Here is a 22,576-nt window from a genome sequence, read left to right as displayed (position 1 = left end):
CACCAAAAGAAGGAATTCACCAACAAAGAATAAATATCAAATGGGTTGAAAGGTTTTTTTTGAGTATCAAAACATGTTTCTAGAAGAGAAAACCTTAGACCTTAAAACTTAAAATTAAACAAGATGAAAGATTATTAAAAAAAGATTCGAAAGAATATAATAAAGATATATAAAGATTTGGGAGAGATGAAAAAAGACTTGATGGAAGGTAATTAAAAGTCGATGCCCTATGAAACCCTTTGAAGAATAGTTCTAAACAACCTTGTTAAAATTAATAGTCGATAATGGCAATATAAAATGATTGCAAAGAAGAAAGAAAAAATGAAACACAAGCAGAGGAGAAATTCACTAATGTTGAAAAACTGAATGATACAATAGGAGTTTCAACTATTATCTAAAGGTTGAAAAACTTTATTCTAATTAAAGTCAAATAGAGAAAGTGTATTTTGGCCCTCAGCCTTATTATTGTATTATTTCTTGAACAGGAATTTAAGTCACACAATTCTATTAAACCTCCTAGAATGACAACCTAATATATTAAAAGGTGTAGAATGCTTTCCGTGGCTTTTTGAAGAAAAACATAATGAAAACACTTGTAAAAATCACAAGAGAAATATCTTGCAAAGAAAGATAAAGAAACTCAAAAAGATGCATATTTCATAAAAAAGATGCTTGTGGTGAACTACATGAGAGGGGCATGGCTTGCCTTATGTAGGCAAAATTAGGGTAAAAATGAACTCCTAATTACACTAGGATTACTTGAACAATAAGTAATAGGTAAATAAATAACTTAATCATGAAATAAGACTATGGAAATAACAAGGGGAATTCGGCCAGCCTAGTAAGGAATGGGCATTGGACAAATTTTACCAGGAAAATAACATAATTGGGCATAATAAAAACGGTTCAAATGGGCCGAAAATAGATTAGGTAAAATTAAAGCAAAACTAAGACTAATAAGGTTTAAATTAACTCAAATTGGACTGAAACTTCAGGGAGGTTAAGGCTTAATTTGGATGAGTGGTGTGTTTACCTCCGGTAAGGTTAAAAACAGAAGTGGCAGTGAGATTAGTTACTGTAGCAGTGAGATTGGATACTGTAGCGGTGAGATTAGAAACAACGGTGGAGTGTGTGTTTGGATTCAAACGCAGCTGTAGCGGTGAGGTGAAAATAAAAAATGACTATTAAGGACATCATATTAGAATTGATATATAATAGAAGTTTTTAAATTATTTTACTTATATAAAATTATTAAAATATGTAAATTTATAAATTCATTTAATAAAATATTAAAATTTATCTTCCAATATTTTATTATAAATATTTTAATGAATTATATAATCAATTTAAATTATTTATTAGATAAAATGATAATAATTTTTAATTTTTTATAGTTAAATATTCTTTTATAACAATGATAAATATTATTTTCGCAAATAGTAACATTATACTTGGATCAAATTTTGAAGTATCTAAACGAATGATTTTTAATAAATATATATATATATATATATATATATATAGTAACATAAGACATAACAAGTTTCATTATTACTAGAAATTAGGTTATGATACAAAATTATTTTTACAAATATTGATTCATTAAACTATTTGCAATGGTTTCCCTTAACATTGCAATTTCAAGGTCACTTTCACTGTTAGAAGAACTCGATTCACCTCTATCAAAATGGCCTAAAGAGATTGGCATGTCGGGTATATTCTCAAATTGTCGAAAATCCTCATCATTTGACCAAGCATGTCTTCGAATATAATTATGCAAAACCATTGTTGCAATAACTATTAAAACTTGCTTGTCGAATGAATAGCTTGGAATATCTCTTAATATTGGCCATTTTTTTTTCCACACTCCAAATGTTCGTTCAATCACAGAGCGTAACGAAGAATGGGCATGATTAAAAATTTCTTTTTTTCCAGATGCTCGATGATTACCTCAATGAAAGTCAGGTAAATGATATCGTTCCCCCTATATAGACCTAGAAAATCTGCCATTTGTGGATATCCTGAATCGACAAGATAATATTTTCCTACAAAAAAGTAAAACATAATATCAAGTTTAAAAAAATATTAAAAATTTTAATATTGGTTTTTATGTAAAGATTAATTAAAAAAATTAAAGTTCAACCTAGTGGAGGGTGTGGAAACTTTAACTCTTGTTTTCTAAGTGCTTGCAAAAAAATTCTACTGTCATGTGCTGTTCCTTCCCAACTAGGAAATGCAAAAATAAAGCACATATTGAAGTCACAAACTGCCATAATATTTTGAGTTGGTTCACCTTTCTGTTTGATATAAGGTATTTGACAAGAATGCGAAATGCATGCTTTTATGTGTGTTCCATCTATGGCCCCTATACAATCCTTTAAAATAAATACAAGTAATGAGATAAAAGTTAGAAATAATTTATATTTTAAAAATATAAAGATTGTGTAAATTTTACCTTAAAGTGAGGCCAATATCTTGTATCATGTCGAATATGGTTCGGTACTTCCTCGAATTGACCTTCAGTGGGTTTAATCGTGTCTATTCCCATTCGAGCAAATATATGTAACATATCAGTAAAAATTCAACTAACACTTTCCCCAGATCGTTGAAATCGCTCTGCTGCATTTGAATTTGATTCTCTATTTCCAAGAATATACAATGATAATGCTAACTTCTCCATCGTAGATACATTCCCATGCTTTAAGCCATAATTGGTTTGCAAATCATGCAACAAGCTGTGAAATATATTTTTTGGCATCCTAAAACTATTCATGCAACGATCATCATACCCATTTAATATTTCGTCCACCCACATTTGACCTGTATAATTTGAATCCATACACGGTTGCTTAGTGAAATAAGTTTCATGGTGTAGCAATATACTGCTTAACACTTGTTCTTCCTCTTCATGATAATTGTTGTGCTCAACTTGTGTAACAATTGTGGCTATTCTTCGTTGAGCTTCTTCACTTAATTCAAGGGTATCATAATTCATATAGAAACTATTATACATATTGTTAAATTCATCCATAACTTGAAAAAGTAATCAAATGAAAATAAATTAATAACTTGTGACATTCTATACAACATAAAAAATTGAATAAAAGCATAGCTAAAAATACCAAACATAAAAAATATCATACATTAGGTTTACCTATAAAAAAGTAGATCATACATTAGTTTTGCATATAAAAAAGTATATCATACATTAGGTTCACATATAAAAAAGTAGATCATACATTAGTTTTGCATATGAAAAAGTAGATCATACATTAGTTTTACATATAAAAAAGTAGCATAGTTATATTACAATAATAATTCTAAGGAGCTTATGGTGGAGGTGATGGATGGTATGGTTGGAAGGGAAAGGAGGATGTTGCTACCAAGGATGAAAATGATGCAATTGGATTTTGTTCAGCATACTCATGTCGAAGCCACCAAACCCTAACATCTGGATCTAAGTTCAAAAACACTTCTCGTTTCACCGGTATTTGGAACATTTTGATGGCAAAATAGTATAGTTCATCTTTTTTTGGAATTTCATCTCCCAAATCACGCAAAGCATCCATTGCATTTGAAATAGTATATTCAGAGTGAGGAAAAACAATTTCATTCACTGACTTCCTTGGACTAGCCATACTCTCACACAATTTCTCAATATGAGTAGCCAATGAATCTCTTGATGATTTTCTACTTGAACTTGATTTTTTTCTTTACCGTGTACAACCCCAAGTATTTCCTTTCTTCGATTAGGAGTTTCACGATGAGGGTTTGATGGTACCGCATTAGGAAGGATGCTTTCATTCTCATTACTATTTTCATTTGAATCACCAAATCCCTCATTAGGTGTATCATCTCCCATAGGAACCCCACTTGGAAGAACACCAGACGAAGGTGCCCATGCATTCTCTCCAGTGGCTACAATGCCACCAAACATTTGCCACATTAAATCATTCAATCGTGGTTCAATTCCTTTCTTCTTAAATCCTTTAAAATTAGGATTTTCCTACATAAAAGTTTAAATGTTATACTCAGATATTTATATTTGTAAATTATTAATTTCACTAAACTTTATGCATTAAAATAATGATAAAGTTAACACTAACCTGTATTTTTTCAGCCCACCATTCTTTGGTAGCATCGACCGTCTTTTTAGATGGACACCATCCAATACCTGTAGATTCCTTGAGCAACTCCCTCCATAACCTCCATTCCTTTTTTAATGTATCCCACTTGTTTTTCAATTGAGGTTTTCCATAATTTTTTTGTGTTTTTGCTTGAAAAAGAGCAACGACATTTTCCCATCCTTTTGAGTTTAGATGAGTTGTTGGTCTATTACCAGCATTGACTTCATTCATGCAAAGCTCACAAAATATCAACGTCAGCTCATCATCCCAAACAGCTGTTGTTGCTAAGGTACTATCTCCCTCCACAAATTTTCGTGTCTTTACCATCTATTATTATTTTGATTTTAAATGTCAACCGACATAAAACCAGAAATATATAATTAGATATAATAATATAGTTTCATAAAAAAATTAAGAATAACACATCACAAAAAGATGAAAGCCATAAGATGAACAGTAAAGAAAAATTCTCAAAGATCCATGGTAAACAATTATGAGGATATAGAAAGGATAATTGATTATCATATGCTTCATAAAATTAAACAAAGACTAATTGTACTATATAACTTGTTTTGGAAATAAATTTTAGACTTAATATATCATTTGGTACCTAAGTTTGACTTTTTTTAATGTAGCAGTACCAACTTTTTAGTATGTAATTCAAGTTTTAAGGTTAATTTGATAAAAATTAATTGCAAATATTATTAGATTTAAATTTTCATATTTTTAATAAAATCATAACATTTCATTTCATCTTCGGATATCATATAGTGATGAACCCGCAATGCCCTTAGAGGTCGAACTCAATAATTCTAAGAAATTACCGAGGAGTACATCGTGTGCTTTTTAAAACACTTAACACTGACAGGTAACTCGTGTTTAAATTTTAAGGTTTGTGTGCTTAATTAATTAAAAAGGATATGATTGCAAATTATGAAGATATTGAGGGCAGTTTTAATAGGATCGAATTGTATGTGGTTTTATTAATTAAAGTGTAATGACTCGAATTTTACCGTTACCGAAAAAGTGTATTTTCGGGTCTCTATTTCTGAAAAATGGATTAGTAAATATTTATTAAAAATATTTACAAAGTTAATCGAGTGGCTAATTAAAGTTTAATTAAGTGAATAGCTTAAATTAAGGATAAAAGGATTAAATTGAATGAAGTGTGAAAGTTTAATTATAGAATAAAGAAAATTGAAAGGACTAAATAAGTAAATAAGCCAAAAGAGTGCTAAGTATATGGCAAAATAAAATACAAGTGTAATAAATATAATACACACATTTGTAATACATGTATGTATTTGCTTATTATTTAAGTAAATATTAGTGTATTTATTATTATTAAATTAATATTATATGATAAATAAATAAAAGTAAGACAAATGTGTGGTAATGATTGGGTACAAGTGTATTAATAAAAAAATGCATACACTTGTAATGCTTGTATTTAAGTATTAATAGATATAATTATTTATAAAAGGAATTTATTAATTAAATAATTATATTATAAGATTTTATGTGAAAAATAAATAAAAAGTTGACAAGTGTATGGTATGTATAGTGACATGTGTAATATTAGTATATGTACATTTATAAAATACATGTACATTTACTTATTATATAAGTATATTATTAAATTATATATTATTATTAAGTAAAAATATTTATATAATAAATACATTAGTGAAAGACAAGTGTAATATTATAAATGGATACAAATGTTAAAAGAATATTTGTTATTAAATAGATTTTTATAATAGATAATTATTAGGTTATTATATTATATATATAATGGTTTAATGAAATAAAGAAAAAAAATAGAAATAGAAACAGAATAGGCAAAACGAAAAGCAGGGAAAGAAAGAAAGAAAGGAGAAAAGAAAGAAGAAAGGGAAAATTGAAAGTTTGATGCTTGAAGCTTAAATAGTCAATGTGGTATCGGAAATCTCGGCTAAGAAAGGACAAGACAAAGTCAACGGGAGTTAGCTCGAAAATTACGGTTTGTATTTCTATAACCCGAACTTAATATTTAATTATTGAATTTATTATTTATTATGTATGGTAGGTGCATTGATTAAATTATTTGAAATAAAATGAATATTGATTGAAATTGAAGGGTGAATTTAATTAATAATTGTTGTATTTTAATTGAATGTTATGGTAAATAATTAAAGTATGAATTATTGGTATTGTGTTTTTATTGAAATGATTTGATTTGAAAATGTGGTGAAATAATTATGAACATGTGTTTATTGTGAAATTGAATATTTATTAGTGAAAAGTGAATAGAATTATATTGAATTGAAAAAAATATAATTAATTAATTAAAATATGAATTAATTGAAAACGAAAAGTGAATTAAATACCCTATTAACTAGTCGGGCTAGTCGGATATAGTTGGCATGCCATAGGATATGAAAGAGTACGGGTTTTTGTCGACTTCGATCGAGCACTTATGTGCCGACTCATCTTATCGTTATCATATCTTTCGTTACCGATTCGGCACTTTGTGTGTCGGATATTATTATTATTCTTATTCTTTATTAATGTTATTCTTTTTGATTTGTTCCGATGAGGTACTCGTGTACCATCTTTATCGCTTCGATTTGTTCCGATGAGGTACTCGTGTACCGTGCATCGCTCATCTTTATCATTATCGTTCCGCTTTGGCCGATGAGGCACTATGTGTCGTCTTGGTGTGTTGGTTGGATCCGTATCCGTCGAGTCCGAGTCATGTTAATAGGGTAAATAAAGGTATAAAATAGCTGATTATTCTTGAATAACCGATCGTTACGGGATAATTGATCACATTCTTGGATATTAGATTCTTGAATAATCGAATATTCTTGAATAATTGATCATTCTTGAATAATTGATTGTCACTTGAATGAATGATCGCTCTTGAATAACTTAATTGTTCTTGAATATCGATTTATTGAATAATTGATCGTTCTTGGATAACCGATCAATTGATCGATCTTGAGTAACTAGTTATTATTGAATAATTCATTGTTACCGAATAAGTGGTAGTCTTGAATAAATAATTGTTCTGATTGTTAATGAACATTACTGATTGATTAATTGCTATTGAAATTAATAAATGATTTGAAATTTAAAGTAGACCAAAACAATGGTTGGAAAGTGGATGTTTGAATACTCATTGAGTTTGAATAGTTCAATATATATAAATTAATAAGTTTTATAATTGTTTAAGTGTTCGGATTATAGAAATACCATCGAGTGTATACTTAGCGTCGGTTTGTTTCGTCATGCAGTTAAGTTAAGGCTAGATCTTGAATCAAGATCCCAGCCGATCCTGAATTCAATGAGATAAAGTATGTTGAGTATTGATAATGGCATGTACCTAGGATGTTTAATGAGAGTCATTTAGGTTGTAAAAGTATTGATGAAATAAGTAAATTATGGTTGTCAACGGTATGTAGTATGAATTTTAAAATTTACTAAAAACTCGTAGTGATTCTAAATTAGTCCTGAATTGAATTCACTGTTCATATTGGATCGCAAGGGCCCATTAAAGGGACGACATCTTAAAACTAGGATGTGTGTGAATATTTATTTTAATTAATGACCGGAATTGGACTGTACTGACTGGTAATGTCTCGTAACCCTATTTCGGAGACGATATAGGGTTAGGGGACGTTACATAAAGTGTTTGCATGGTTATTAAACCATTTAGTTGTAATGGACGGTAGAATAGTAGTTTAAATGGCATTATGCATGATTTTTTTTATATGTTATTTAAGGTTATTTTGGTAAGATAATTATTATTGTAAGTATTATAAAACATAAAAATTAGAAAGCCATGCATGCATTCATTTTAGTGCTGAATTGGATTGGATTTATAAGTTTGAGTGCTTATGTTGTAAATTAACCTTAGACAAAAGCATAGACGGCAATTTGGAGATTGTTAAGATGAAATTATTAGTGAAGATTGATTTTAAGTACTTAATTGGTAAATAACCCTTTTAATTTGATGACTGCCGTATATGTCCATGCCATATGTGCCGGTTTAAAATCAATTAGAAAGGCTAATATAGTAAATTAGTAATAACTCAAATATTGATAAAACAAAACACAAAAATGTTAGTGCTTGCATGTTCATCTTTTGGGGAGCCGAATGTTGGAGAAGAAAAGCTTTGAAATTTCGGCAATTTGAGATCAAAATTCAAGGTGAATTTCTAGTTAATTTTGTTACATTTTGGTAGTTTTGAACTCCTTGCTTAATTCTCTTCAAAGCCCACTTGATAATTTTTGTTATAGTGACTAATTGATAATCTGCTATGGTTTAGAAAGCTATGGAATTTGAGTTTTTATGATAAAAATTTAGATATAAATAATAAGAACAAGAGTTTTTGATAAAATGAATTCCATAATTCTCAGCTTATTTGAAATTTTCTCGAGAAACAAACATAAAAGTACTGTAAATTAAACCAAAACACAATAAAGTTAAAAGAAAAAAAAACTTACTGCCATTTCTTTCTCTCTCAGCAAACTTGAGAAAGAATACCCAGATTTCCCAATAAAAAGAAGCTACTTTGTTATCAAATAATTTTTTAAGAACCCATGCCATTGATAAAGTTTGACCTTCCACTCTCTTCTCTTTTTTCTTTTGGTTTTTTTTTTATCTCTCTGTAATAAAAATCTTTGTTCCTTCTTAGTTTCAGATTTAAAATTTTAATAGTACTTGTTGAATATAATTTAAATTGATAAATTGTTCTAGATGTGGTATATTTGGATTACTGATTGTAAATGTGAATTGAAAGTGTTGGAGTAATGACTTTTACTAGTGTTTAAGCTTATGAAAGTTAGCATGATCAGCTTAGAAAAGCATGAACTATGCATGTGAAATGACTTTTGTTTCGGAGTAATGACTTTCATTTGTCTGCATTTACATATGCATGAAGCGAATATAGTTGAGTGGGCTCCTATCAAGAGTATTTTTGAAGCATGACAATATCAAATATCTTTAATAATGGTGATACTACTTGATAGGATTGACTTTTGTTTTGTTCTACAGAAATGGCTTAAAATTGTTGATATGTTTTCATTTTTAAGAGGCTGATCCATAAAACAGAGTTTACTTCAGACTTCACAGGATTTAAGAAAGATGGGGCACAATGGTTGGTTGATAACACAGACATCAAACTTGTAGGTAAGATTTTACATTTTTCCTTGTAGTTACACGATTTTAAACAAGTTTCACTATTTCAAATACATACCTTGCCTACTTCTACACTAACAAATGAAGTAGGCACTTCAGAGCCTCCAACCTGCAAGACACAAATCATAAGAACAGAATATTGAATGTTGAACTAAGCTCACTTTTTTTCTCACATTTCATAACAAACAAACAAATAATTTATATAATTGTAAGGTTCATTTTCTTCTCACTTTTCATAGCAAACAAACAAAGAATTTATCCTAATGCACTTCTAAAAACTCAATCCCATCAACACAACAAGGACTTGTTTTTTTTTCAGTTCCCATATATTTTTTCAATTAACCAAATTTAACTAAGTTTAGTTTTGGTGTTCAGGACTTCAAATTTGAGTGCCAAAGAAAATCAAAATAGGCTCATATGAAGAAAACAGAAATGGGAAAAGTTCATCTTGCTTTTCCTCATATTTATTAGCAAACAAACAAAGAATTATTTGTATGTACTTCCAAAAACTCAACCCCATCAAGGCCAAAGTCTATTTTCTTTTCAATTCTCCAAATTCAACTAAGCTCATTTTTTTCTGTTCAGGATTTTAAATTTGAGTGCAATAATAACAAAACAGAAATGGTAAAAGTTCTTTTTTTAACCTCACATTTCTCAGTAAACAGACAAAGAATTAACCAAATGCACTTCTAAAACATTAGATCATTAATCTACTGCTTTAACATCAATAGTCAAAAGGACTAACAACTGCGACAAAGAAGAGTAGAAGAAGCCAGAACTAGAGATAATAAGAAATTAATGAAAATACCTCAGCCACAACCAAGAACAAAGCAAAAAAGAGTGGAGAAATCAGTGTTAAAACACTGCTAAACCAAGAACAAAGCAAAAGAAAATGGTTGTTTCGTTCTCAAAAATAATAGTAATAATAATAACAACTGTGACAAAGAAGAGTAGAAGAAGCCAGAACTAGAGATAACAAGAAATTAATGAAAATACCTTCAAAAAGCAGCTACAACCAAGAACAAAGCAAAAAATAGGGGAGAAATTAGTGTTTTACTTCTCAAATATGAAAAAGAAAATGGCTGTTTCATTCCTAAATCTGAAAACAACTGTGGTTGGGGAAGAAATTAATTTAAATTTCAAGGCTAAAATGGTAAAATAATAAATAAAAGTATAGGTATGTTTGTCTCAAAAAAATACCTACAATTGTACTGGCCTTCACTGCAGCTGAATCCTCCAGCCTGTTTTCAGCATATCAGTGTGGCTAAAATAAGTTTTCACTGCATTGTGCTGTTGAACCAAACAACATACCAGTGAGTTTACTATCCCTCACTGCACCACACTAGCCTTCACTAGTAAACCAAAGGAGGCCTAATATGGATTGTTGGAGCTCGTTTTCTTCAAGTCTTTAACTCTATTTAGCTCGTAGATGATTATTCAAGCACGTCTCGCTTCAAGAAATTTGATCTTAAACCAAGGTCTTTTAGAATTGAAACCTTAATTTTCTTTAAATTTAAAATAATCAAATCTGTGAATATAAACTAAGATTTGTGTTCTTAATTGTGTTGAAACTGAGATTGATATTCTTTCTCAATTCTAAGAATGCTCCAAAACCATTCGAAGTTACAAGATCTTTTAGATTTAACTAATGGGCTTTGTAAAAGGTTAAGCCCAACTTTTTCTTACGCTGAAAATTGGACCCTCATACTTGTATTTTTCCTCATCCCTCGAAAAAGATTTATCGTCCAACCTTGTGACAACGTATGAATGGGTGTGGAGGAACAAATTTCTTTTGCCCCTAATTGTTGCCCCTATTCACGCTCACAAATAATTTTTTGTCACGTGGCAATTAGTTTAGTAAAAGTAAAAACAGTAATATGTTAAGTGCAAAATATAAATGAATAAATAAATAGATTTTTTTTTTGGTTCATTCAATAAATAGATATTCAGACAAACGGGGTTTTTTACCTAAATATTATAAAAAAAAATTATACACGAAAATAGGTTGTCAGTCAGATTAATTACGAAAATGGTATATTTTTTTTAGGTCGTGCCTACCGACAAAGTAACCAATTTTTTAATATTAATTTTTTTTTGTTTAAAAAATTATTATTATATATATATATATATATATTTTTTTTCGGGTTATTATACAACCCGTGTATATAGACGGGAAAAGTATATATACATGTTGCGCCTATCTGACAGGCTCAACTAGTTGAGCCTATTTGACAAGCGCGACTAGTTGTGCCTTCTTGGTAGGCGCAACTGGTGGGGTCCAAATGCTTAATTTTTTCCCTATATATTCCCCCGAAAATCAGATGAAGAACATACAGAAAATTTAGCAACAAAATAGAAGTAAGAAGAGAGGGAGAAGAAGGAAAGAAAGGAAAGTAAGAAGAAGGATAAGGTATTTTAATTTATTTATTTTTAAATAGAATGTAGAATTTTGTTAGAAATTTTATTATTTAAAAGTTTGTTAGATTAATAATTTTGTTAACTTCTGAATGAAAAATTTTGCATTAAAAATTTTATGTAACTTTTTTGCTATTCGAAACTATTTTGAGAATTTTGAATTTTTTTTAACAGATCTAGTATTGAATATGGAGAATCAGTTTTTCGTATGCGTTTATTTTGATGGAAAAATTTTGACAACAAGCGTAGGATGTATATTTGAATGTCGCAAACAAGTAGCAATGAGATTCAATAGAAATATCTCTTTTGATGATATGAAGGAAAAAATTAGTGAAAAAATTTATAAACGTTGTGGGAGAAGGATCTCGAAACTTTTCTACAAGTTTCCAGTTTCGACGGATCCCATAAAATTCATCGAAATAGAACTTGTAGATGATGAAGACGTGGAGACAACGGTCGCTCTTTATTGTGGGACTTGGAGTAACCAAAATGCACCGATTCAGTTATTTGCTGAGTTAGCTGGTGTGAAGGAAACTAAAGATCCCACTCCATTAGGTGAAGAAGATGGAGCTCAAGAACAGTGTGTGGTGGTTCCGGTATCATACGTTGGTAGTCAATCAACTATACATGGGATCGACATTGATCTTAATGCTGCACCCAAGACTGCTGTGGTTGGTGATGATGTATACCATAGTAGTGATCCTTCTGATCATGAAGTCAATAGTGAAAGTGATCTCGACGTGGATGAGGTCCCAGATGATATTGACGATGAAGGCGTGAATAGAGAAGTAAATGTTAATGCGTCTTCAGTCAGGAACCAGATTTGTCGTATTGTGATACATAATAATCCTGGGGCACACATGTCTCGGATAGACCCCGATGCGGCGCATGTAGCCGAGTTCCCAGAGTACCCTGAAATACAATCTGCTCATCGGATGATCGTATATTCTGATCCTGAGGAGTTGTTCGTGGGCCAGAGATTCAAAAATAAGGAAGAGTGCGTATTTTCCATTAACGATATAGTATGAATATATCAGTAGACTATAAAGCCGTCGTGTCTAAACCGATATTATATATTGGAGAGTGTTAGAAGTCAGCAGAAGGCTGCAATTGGCGGATACGAGCTACATTTATCCAAAAGTCGCAGATGTGAGAGATACAAAAATTTGTTGGGCCTAACAGATGCACTTCATCACGTATGACAGAAGATCATCGAAAACTTGATTCCAAAACTATCTGTACGTGCATCATGCCAATGATTAAAGACATGCTGACCATTAAAGTTTCGGTACTGATTGCCGAAATACAGGCACGATTCCAGTTTCGAGTGTCATACGGAAGGCATGGATAGCTAAACAGATGGCAATAGAGTAATTGTACGGAGATTTCGATGCATCATATAATGAGTTGAAGGGATGGATTGCCGCTATGAGGGAGTACGTACCAGGGACTACCATTGAGTTGGAGACACGACCTTATTACGGCCCGGATGAGCAACTACAACTGAGAAAAAGAATTTTCCAATGGATGTTCTAGACGTTTGATCCATGTGTACGTGCATTTTCCCATTGCAAGCCGTTTGTGCAAGTAGATGGGACATGGCTATATAGTAAATATACACAGATCTTACTTCTTGCGATTGCTCAGGACGGGAACAATAACGTGCTCCCGATTGCGTTTTCTATTGTAGATAAAGAGAATATAGAGTCGTAGGAATTCTTCCTTACAAACCTGTGGAGGCATGTTATTAGTAATGATAATATTTGCATCATCCCTAATATAGTGTGCCGTGGAGATCTGTTTACTTCATATGGCACATTGCGTCTAACTTCTATCGAGATTATAAGAATGCAGACTGGAAGAGACAAATTGTGAAAATGGGTAAAGAATAACATTATCCTTTCAATATATAACCTAATGTTTTGTGATGAGACTGTAACTTATATTTTCTTAATACATACACAGCATACGAGCTTGAGCTACACATTTTCCGGCAAAGAATGACTCGACTTGAGAATGACATGGAAGGTCAAACGAACACATCTTTTTGACAATGGTTGGGTACCATGGAGCCGTGGCAATGGGCTAAAAGTTTTGACGAGGGCTTTCGTTACGGTCAAATGACCACAAACTTGGTGAAGGGCATCAACGCTGTGTTATTGAAAACACGACATCTTCAGATTTCATCTGTCTTCTCAGCTACATTCTACAGGTTGGCTACCTTGATGCTAAGAATGGGTCAGCAACAAGTCAACCAGATAGAGGCAGGACATGTGTTTATTGAATATGTCTGGGATGCAATGGTTGCAAACCGTCGGATGACGAGGTCGATGAATGTAGAAGTATATTCACGACGTAATGATACGTTTCCCTTTACAGAGACCATCGGTCGTCGACCCGGTATACCACCTAGGTCCTACGGAGTTGATCTCCGAAATAGACGGTGCGATTGTAGGAGGTTCCAGACACTTCATTATCCTTGTGCACATGTTGTAGCAGCTTATGCTAAAGTCTCGCTCAATGTAGATCAATTTATCGATGAAGTGTATACCCTCGAACGCACGTTGCGTGTATGGGAGAATGAGCTTCCCATACTTCCTGACGTATCTACTTGGGAGGTTCCTTCGACGACATTCGAGCTTTTCCCAGACAAAGGGTTGCGTAGGAACCCAAAAGGTCGTCCGCAATCATCTAGAATCCGTAACGAAATGGACATTAGAGAGAAATCCGATGGGAAGTTGTGTGGAGTATACAGATTACTCGGTCATAACCGGAATAAATGCCTGCTCCGAAACTACCATATTGGACAATCGTCACGATCGGATAGAAATTAAGATTTTGTTAATTACATGTTGGAAGAAAAAGTCCCGCCGAGTAGCATTAAATGGATTTTTTAAGCATTTTAAAATTGATTGTTTTTAATACTCCTCTTTTTTTTTCAATTATGTACTTCAACCCAAGCAAATCCAAAATTCGCCTTCGAAGCACATGTTTATATACAATTTACATGCTTACTCCGGGTGAAGCATGACTATTTGTGTTCATACATACTTAACTCAGATTTATTATGTATTTCATTTACTATTATAATTACATTCTTCAACCGGGGGAATGATGACTATCCTTTGTAATTAAATGATAAAAAACTCATTACATAAATAGTCATTACATAATTTTCCAAAAATAAATTAAATTGATAAATAAAATGCCAAAAAAAATTTTACATAAAAAAGGAAGTTATTTATATTACAAAACCCCCTAAAATTGATGGTTTGATGGTGTGGTTCTAGGGGTATATTTTTGTGGAGCCCGAAGCTCACATTGCGGACGACTACGGCGATCAATGTTCTCTTCATCTGTTTGTGAGGGTGTGTGAAACATAGACGAAAAATCATATGTCTTAAACGCCATCGATGAACATGAACCGAGAGGAGTAGAATATGGCAGTGGATATGGGCCGAGAGGAGTAGAGTACGGCGGTGGATACGGCTCTGGAGGAGTTGAGTACATGGGTGGATACGGGTTGGAAGGAGTAGAGTACTGAGATAAATATGAGCTGGGATGACTGGAGTACTGAGTTGGTAGTGGGCTGAAGATATCAAACTCTGAATGATATCCCTGGCCTGAGGAGCTTGAGAAATAGTTATCGCCCCTTAAATCTGGATGATAAGAACTACCTCCAGAGTGCAGTTCCGGCTCTGGCTCCTGCTAGGGCTCCGGCTCTGGTACATGATGCAGATCTGGAAGATGTTGCCCAATTCGTGTCGTATGTGGGGGGACTACCATCGACCGCCCACCAAACAAAAATGGTTTCCCTATCTCACAGTACCACTGTAGGTACTGTAACGAGGGCTGGAGATCCAAGCCACGATTCATCTGAGGTACCCTCCTAAACTGGTTGTTCCACATCGTAACATATTATTCATGCTCATCTCCCCAATCAAGCCCATGCCTTCCCCTCCTGGTCATCCCATGGATATCCCTAATTGTACTGGCGGACTCGGGATATATTAAATGCAACCGAACTGCTGAAGTATTCGATCGCCATGACACCACTTCACTATCTGAAAATTGATAACGGGTGCGCTAATACACCATAAGTTTGAGTGGACCCGGGCAGACGAGGGAATAATCGTCATAATTTCTAGAACAGAATACGGCATCCAAATGAACTGCATAGTTAATCACATTGTTTATATTAACGTAGGTCGAGTGAAATAAAATAATAAAATGAAATTGATATTGGAAAAACTTATCCCTTCTCCAGAATGATTCTCGATCATCAGACGGTATATCAAAACCATGTATGACCTTTCGATACCCAGATTTGTGCTCCATCTAAGAAAAAAATTGTTAGAACAACATAATCCGAAAAAAAAAGTCAACTAATTGTTATAACGCATAAAAATTCATCACCTATTAACGAGTGGAAATATATATGATTGGTGACTAATTGATGCCAAGAATGGCATCCAGTAAAGTGCCCACGACTGCAGCAGTATGAGACATCCGCCTATATCCATCGCAGAAGGATCTGTTGTCCGACAAAGTTCTCGATACAACATGGCTAACACTGTGGACCCCCAATTGTATGAACGGGTGTTATGCAAATTAGATAATAGGGGTAAGTACATCAAGTGAACAGTACTGCCTGTTGTAGGCCAATTTTGGCCCATTTACAACTTAAACCCCAATAACCCAATTTAACCCAAACTAAATTGAACCCAAGCTACCTAAACCCAAAACCCCTAGCCCAACTACAAACCCTAAGCCCAAATCAAAAAAAGAAAGAAACCCTAATCTTCCTAAATTTAGTTGCTGCCAACTCAGCCTCTGCCGCCCCCACTTGCCTCTGACACCGCTGCGACCATCAACTCAGGTCAACTCCACCACCCTAGTCTACCTCCACTTGCACCTGCAAAGAAGAGATAGATAATATTAGAAAATGTATGTAATTCGGCTTTAAAAAGCCACACCGAAATAAAAAAAAAGGAGGGCATTTTCTTCTTTGAAAAATACAAAAAAATTCGGCAAGTTCATCACATGCTCAAACAACAAAACAGTCCCAAAGAATACAGAAGCAATAGTAAGCATTCAAGAAAAAATAAAGCAAACGAACTAAAGGGTATTTTTATTTTTTCTTTTCAATCTTCGCATACATACGTACATTTTCCTTTTATTTTCCCGTCAATATACATATAAAACATATATATTATTAAGAATAAATATAAATAAAAAAATAATATTTTAAAACGTAAAAAAATACAAAAAAATAAAAAAAAATACCTTTTTTGAGTTTTTGGCCACCGTGTATGGTGGCCGACGGTGGCCGGCGACGGTCCGATGACCGGACGGTAACCGGCCCTATGGCCGGAAATCCCCCCTTCTCCCCCTTTCTCTACTTTTTTTTAACTTTCAAATAATACAAATGATTTTTTTTCACAAATTTTGGCCTTATATAGCCCCCCAAAACGACGTCGTTTTGGGGGTTGCCCTTTAACCCCAAAACTACGTCGTTTTAGTCATACCCGATCCGTCCGACCCGGCCCACTAGAGGATCCGTGTGTTTTTGTTTAATGGGTTATTTATGCGCGCGGTCCTTTCGCTTTTTCAAGCTTTTGCAATTAAATCACTTTTTTATTTTCAATTTGGCCCCATGATTTTGTTCCGTGTTCATTTTGATCCCATCTTAAGTGCAGTGTTTTGGTGGGAAAGGAAAATCTCCCTTTTAGTCCCTCATATCATTCGCGCACTTCAAAGGGGTCCCTATTTTTCTTTTTTCAATTTGGCCTCAAAATTTAGTTTCTCAATTCAATTTCGTCCTTTTTTACTTTTCTCGTTATTTTATTTTAATTTTAATATTATTTATACTATTATTACTGTTATTATTATTATAGTTTTTATTTATTAGTATTTCATTATTATTATTACTTAATACTTATATATATTATATATCATTATTAATAGTTTTTTAATATTCTTCTTAATATTATATTATATATATATATATACTTTTATATATAGTATTATTTTCATACATCATTATATTTATTATTATACCTATTATTTTCACTATTATCACTTATTATTTTATTTTAATATTATTATGTATATATTTTTCATATATGTTATGTACATACATTTTCAATATTTATTTTATATATATATATATATTATGTATATATTTTAACATTACTAGTTATATATTTTACTATCTTATGTATATACTTCAAATACTATATATAGTATATTTCTAACACTATTAATATCATTATTATGTATATATATTCATTGTTTTTATTTCGTGTTTAATACTATTATTACGTTTAATATATCGCATGCATTGTTATTGTTTTTAATATTATTGTCGATTTATTATGTGCTTCAATGTATTTCTAACTCTTTTATTTTTGTTTCCCGCCCATTTTATATCATTTTTATTTTTGTGTCCACCCATTTTATATTATTTTGTTATTCACTACTTTAAAGATTTTTTTTATTCATGTTTTTTTACTAATTTCAATAAAAAAGGCAATGAACTAATTTAACATTAAGTCATCGATTTCATCGCTATGTTGGGTGAAATTCGTCGGCTCGCGTTAAAAACGGGACATCTTTCTAAAAAATCGAAAACTAAAAATTCTCGTTTTCCATTCGGATCACGATTAAATGTCAAATTGAATTCGTATTTTTGAAAATCAAGACAACACATGTTTAATGAGATACCAATTTTGGGCGTCACGAGGCTGCTAATACCTTTCTCGTGCGTAACCGACTCCCGAACCCTATTTTTCTCTGGATTTTCGCGTAGACCTAAATTCAGCCTTCATTTTGTTCAAGAATAAAATTTCTTTTCTGAAAAGATGATTTATTAGATGTCCGATCACACCTAGAAAAAGATCGGTGGCGACTCCCTATTTTTTTTTAAAAAAAAACTGAAATTCCATTTTCAAAGTTTTCAAATAATCGCCTCAGCTAGCGACCAAAGCAAAAAAATTTTACATCGCTACAACTGGCGACTCCGCTAGGGAGTAGATTTTTAAGAATCGAGTCGAATTAAACGCGTGTTGTCAAAATTTTCAAAATTCCTTGTTCAAATTAATATTTAGTCGTGATCCCAAAATTGTGTTTTTGAAAAGTCATGCATTTGCATCGTGTTGTATATATTCTTCTAACTTGTTCTATCTGGTTGTTTTTCAGCTTTAAATTTTTATGGTTTTAGTTTTGGTTTAGTTTTTAAATAAAACATAAAGGTTTGTGAGTTTCTCCCCACACACCGTGCACTTGCATTTTTGCATAACATGAGCTCTCTACCCGGGCTCCTTCCGTTTAAGTGAAAGTAAATGCTATGCCTTCATGAGTTAACTCGTCCCTCCGCATAGGCTAGTGAATACTTTCGGGTTACATATGACTTATGCTTTCGTGAGTTAACTTGTCTCTCCGCATAGGCATAAGTAAATGTAATCCCTCGAATTGAACTCGTAAGCCTGTGATGGCCGATGACCGAGGTTCCGTACTAGTCTTAATAGACGATAGTACGAACAATTCGAGTACCTGTCTAGAACCGAAATCGCATATAGTAAACTATACGATCCACCTAACTAGAGCCATGTCGAACCTCCGTCCGTTAGTAGTCACCAAAATAAGTATACGGGAGAAACGACTCTTACCTTTCATTTATACTTTGCAAAGGAATCGGGTCTATTGGACCGGGTAACTTAATTTGTTAGATTTTCTATAGTTTTTCTTCAATTCATATTTATTGTGATTACTAACCAAGGTTGTTTGTCTTTATCTTTATTTTTCATCATGCATTATAGGCATCATATCAGGAGGGTGTTGATTAAAGATCGGTTGCCAAAAACGGGTTTCTAATGGAAGAGTCAATTATATAAACGATCGAGAAAAATGCTGAGGTCCGAGATTGGTCTCTAAGAACCCAAAAAGAAAAAAGGGGGCAGTTTAATGGAAGGATGTATTCCCAACCTACCCGAGCACGTAACTGTGAACGTTCGTCAGAATAACCTTGATGACTTGACTCAGATTTGGAGACAGTGGGATTCGGACATTAGGGGCATCTTCACTAAAAGGTACGGGGATATAGCCAGCCTGATCGCTGTCAACATAGATGAAAGATTGATTCAGGCGATGATCAGATTCTAGGATCCGGCTTACCAGTGTTTCCTTTTCAATCAAGAAGATATGACCCCAACCGTGGAATAGTACGCTGCTTTACTTCGTATTGATAATGTGCAATTCTACAAATTTATGTGAAGGAGCCCAAGCCGATGACTTTCAAGAAAAAGCTGGTAAAGTTGACTGGCTTGACCGACACATGAGCCGAGAAACAAATAAAGAAAAAGAATGAAATCAGCTGTATTCTGTGGTTTTCCCTGCGGGATTTAGTCCTAAATCATCCCGATATTTTGAAGAGAATGAATCTGTTTGCTTTGGCCATTTACGGATTGGTCATCTTCTCAAAAGTTCTAGGACATATAGAGGTAGCAGTAGTGGACTTCTTTGAAAAGTTAAAACAAGGAATCAACCCTATCCCAACTATTTTCGCTGAGACCTTCAGATCCCTAAGCAGTTGTAGGAGGAAAGGGGAAGGACGCTTTATCGGATGTGCGCAATTGCTTAATGTTTGGATTTTGAGCCATTTCTGGAAAGTAAAGCATACACCGTACCACATGTTTTCAAAAACCTTCGCCCCGTTGGAAGCCTATCTTGAGAGAGAATTGCCAAAGGATGTCACCGAAGAGCATTGGGTTTCAGTTTTTCAGAACCTTCATGTAACACTCCTTACCCGAGACTGTTACTAGAATCGAGCACGAGGCATTACTAAACTTAATCTATCCCTTAAATAGGTTTAAATTGTTTATTTAAGCTTTTCGAAATGTGCTGCCATTCTGCGTCGTAGTCGCCTAAAAAGTCATATCTTGAGTTTCGAAACTCAAAATTAAGATCCGCAAATTTTTCCTGAAACTAGACTCATATATCTATCTACTAATTTTTTTCATAGATTTTTGACTTGGCCAATTAGTACAGTTTATTAGTTAAAGTTTCCCCTGTTTCAAAACTCGACTGCACTAACCTCTTGTTACTACGAACCACGTTTCTTCCTCTACAAAATTCATATCACTAAGCCGTTTGTTTCTCTTAAAACTAGACTCAACAAGGATTATAACCATATAAAGTATACCTTCTAATTAGTTTTGTAAAATTTATGGTGAATTTCCAAAGTTGAAACAGGGGTTCCAGAAATCGCTATGACCCTGTTTCACTAAAACTCAGATATATCATGAAATATAATACCTTTACCTATTTTTCTTATTCCATAAGAAAATAGACATAATAAGCTTTAATTTAATATATTATTCATCTTCAAATTATGTTTATAAAATTTTTAGTGATTTTTCAAAGTTACGTCATTGCTGTTACTTGAATCTGTTTTTAGGTTACTTTCACATTTTTCATAATTTTCATGTGATAATCACCATTCAATCATACATATTAATAAACATGCATATCATCGGCCATTTTTATTAGCTAATCACTAGCAAGTATTTAGACATCATTCATTGTTCATATTATACCAAAAGTGGCTAAGTTTCTATACATGCCATACACAAAACAAAACGTCTAATTATACCGAGTTATTTCTTTGATAGTGTGATCGGCCTCCGACGTTTCCTTCGATCCCCGAGTGGCTAGATAAGTACTATAAGAAGAAGAAAATAAAGAGATTAAGCACTAGGCTTAGTAAGCTTACAAGCAAATAAATCACAACATTCAACATAATGGATAATTATGCATAATATCATCTAACATCATAAATTTCTTTACTTCTCAATTTCTATCTTCTTCTTTTTTCCCTTACCTTCTTTCTTACCTGACCTTTCCTTTGTCATAAGTATAATCTAATTTTCCTTTGCTGTTAATTCACTGTAATTTAACTCGTATCCTGACCCGTTGAACCACTCGGAATACTAAGGATACTAGGGTCGCTTCTGCTCTATCAATATCTCGCCAATGCCATGTCTTTGACATGGACTTACATGAATTATTCCTATCTCCAATGCCATATATAATATGGACTTACATGGCTCAATCCTGTCTCCAAAGCCATATTTCTAATATGGACTTACATGGCTCATTTCGTTACGTCTGTCAACCCTAATATCCTAACATTCCTAGGGTTCAACCGGCTTTCTAACACTTTTCCTCCTCACTTCACCTTAAATTCGACTTTAAATATTTTCATAACATAAATATGTAAATGCTGGAAATTGACAATAATAAAGTAAAATAAAATAATATTGCATTTATTTCTTCAAACTTACCTCGATACAAAATGTGACTAAACTTTACAATTTAGTCCTTTACTTTTCTTTTCCCGATCTACTCTCAATTTCGCTCTTCTTGATCTATAATAGCAAATTTAGCTTATTTAATATCAACATTTATCAAAACAACCCTTTACTCAAACTTTGGAAAAATTACATTTTGCCCCTAAACTTTCACATATTTGCACTTTTTCCCCAAGGCTCGTAAATTAAACTTCATCCTATTTTCTTATGTTTTATGACATGCTGATCATTTTCCTTCTATGACAACATCAAATTCACACACTAACATGTACTTATGACTATTAGGTATTTTTACCGATTAAGCCTTTTACTCGCTTTTCACTTAAAACCAAGTAGCACAAGTTGTCTAACATAATTTAAAACCTCATATTCCATCATAAAACATCAAAATACACAAATTTTACCTATGGGTATTTTTCCAAATTTGATTCTAACTTAAATTATTGCTAGCATAAGCTTTATCGAGCTACCGGGACTTC

General features: G+C 32.7%; 1 protein-coding gene and 3 long non-coding RNA genes across 7 annotated transcripts; 1 reads left to right on the top strand and 3 right to left on the bottom strand.

Moving 5' to 3' along the window:
• Window positions 1-3,613: 3,613 nt before the first annotated feature.
• On the bottom strand, window positions 3,614-4,454 carry LOC108458666 (L10-interacting MYB domain-containing protein-like). Its single transcript, XM_017758072.1, has 2 exons — window positions 4,107-4,454; window positions 3,614-4,006 (listed from the first exon to the last, which is right to left on the bottom strand). Exons 1-2 carry the CDS (start codon window positions 4,452-4,454, stop codon window positions 3,614-3,616), a joined length of 741 nt encoding a protein of 246 aa, XP_017613561.1.
• Window positions 4,455-8,182: 3,728 nt separating this feature from the next.
• On the top strand, window positions 8,183-20,712 carry LOC128280676 (uncharacterized). Of its 4 annotated transcripts, none has more exons than XR_008270780.1 (3): window positions 8,183-8,321; window positions 9,169-9,303; window positions 19,548-20,712. It is a non-coding gene; the product is annotated as an uncharacterized LOC128280676 (long non-coding RNA). The 4 variants fall into 4 exon arrangements; XR_008270781.1 differs by lacking the exon at window positions 19,548-20,712 and adding an exon at window positions 11,634-12,393; XR_008270779.1 differs by lacking the exon at window positions 19,548-20,712 and adding an exon at window positions 9,688-9,955.
• On the bottom strand, window positions 9,273-10,495 carry LOC128280675 (uncharacterized). The gene is made up of 2 exons (XR_008270777.1): window positions 10,309-10,495; window positions 9,273-9,421 (listed from the first exon to the last, which is right to left on the bottom strand). It is a non-coding gene; the product is annotated as an uncharacterized LOC128280675 (long non-coding RNA).
• A 465-nt stretch (window positions 20,713-21,177) lies between the features above and the next one.
• Window positions 21,178-22,118, bottom strand: LOC128280677 (uncharacterized). The gene is made up of 2 exons (XR_008270782.1): window positions 22,071-22,118; window positions 21,178-21,448 (listed from the first exon to the last, which is right to left on the bottom strand). It is a non-coding gene; the product is annotated as an uncharacterized LOC128280677 (long non-coding RNA).
• Window positions 22,119-22,576: the final 458 nt, after the last annotated feature.

Source organism: Gossypium arboreum, chromosome 9 (assembly GCF_025698485.1).
Source record: "Gossypium arboreum isolate Shixiya-1 chromosome 9, ASM2569848v2, whole genome shotgun sequence".
Taxonomy (NCBI): Eukaryota; Viridiplantae; Streptophyta; class Magnoliopsida; order Malvales; family Malvaceae; genus Gossypium; species Gossypium arboreum.
The sequence above is the reverse complement of the archived record's forward strand: the minus strand, read 5'-3'. Positions and strand labels throughout refer to the sequence as shown.

Coding starts and splice junctions, on each gene's coding strand:
- LOC108458666 (XM_017758072.1), bottom strand. CDS start 4,454: ATGGTAAAGACACGAAAATTTGTGGAGGGAGATAGTACCTTAGCAACA. Junction 4,007..4,106: donor GGTGGGCTGAAAAAATACAG/GTTAGTGTTAAC, acceptor ACTTTTATGTAG/GAAAATCCTAATTTTAAAGG.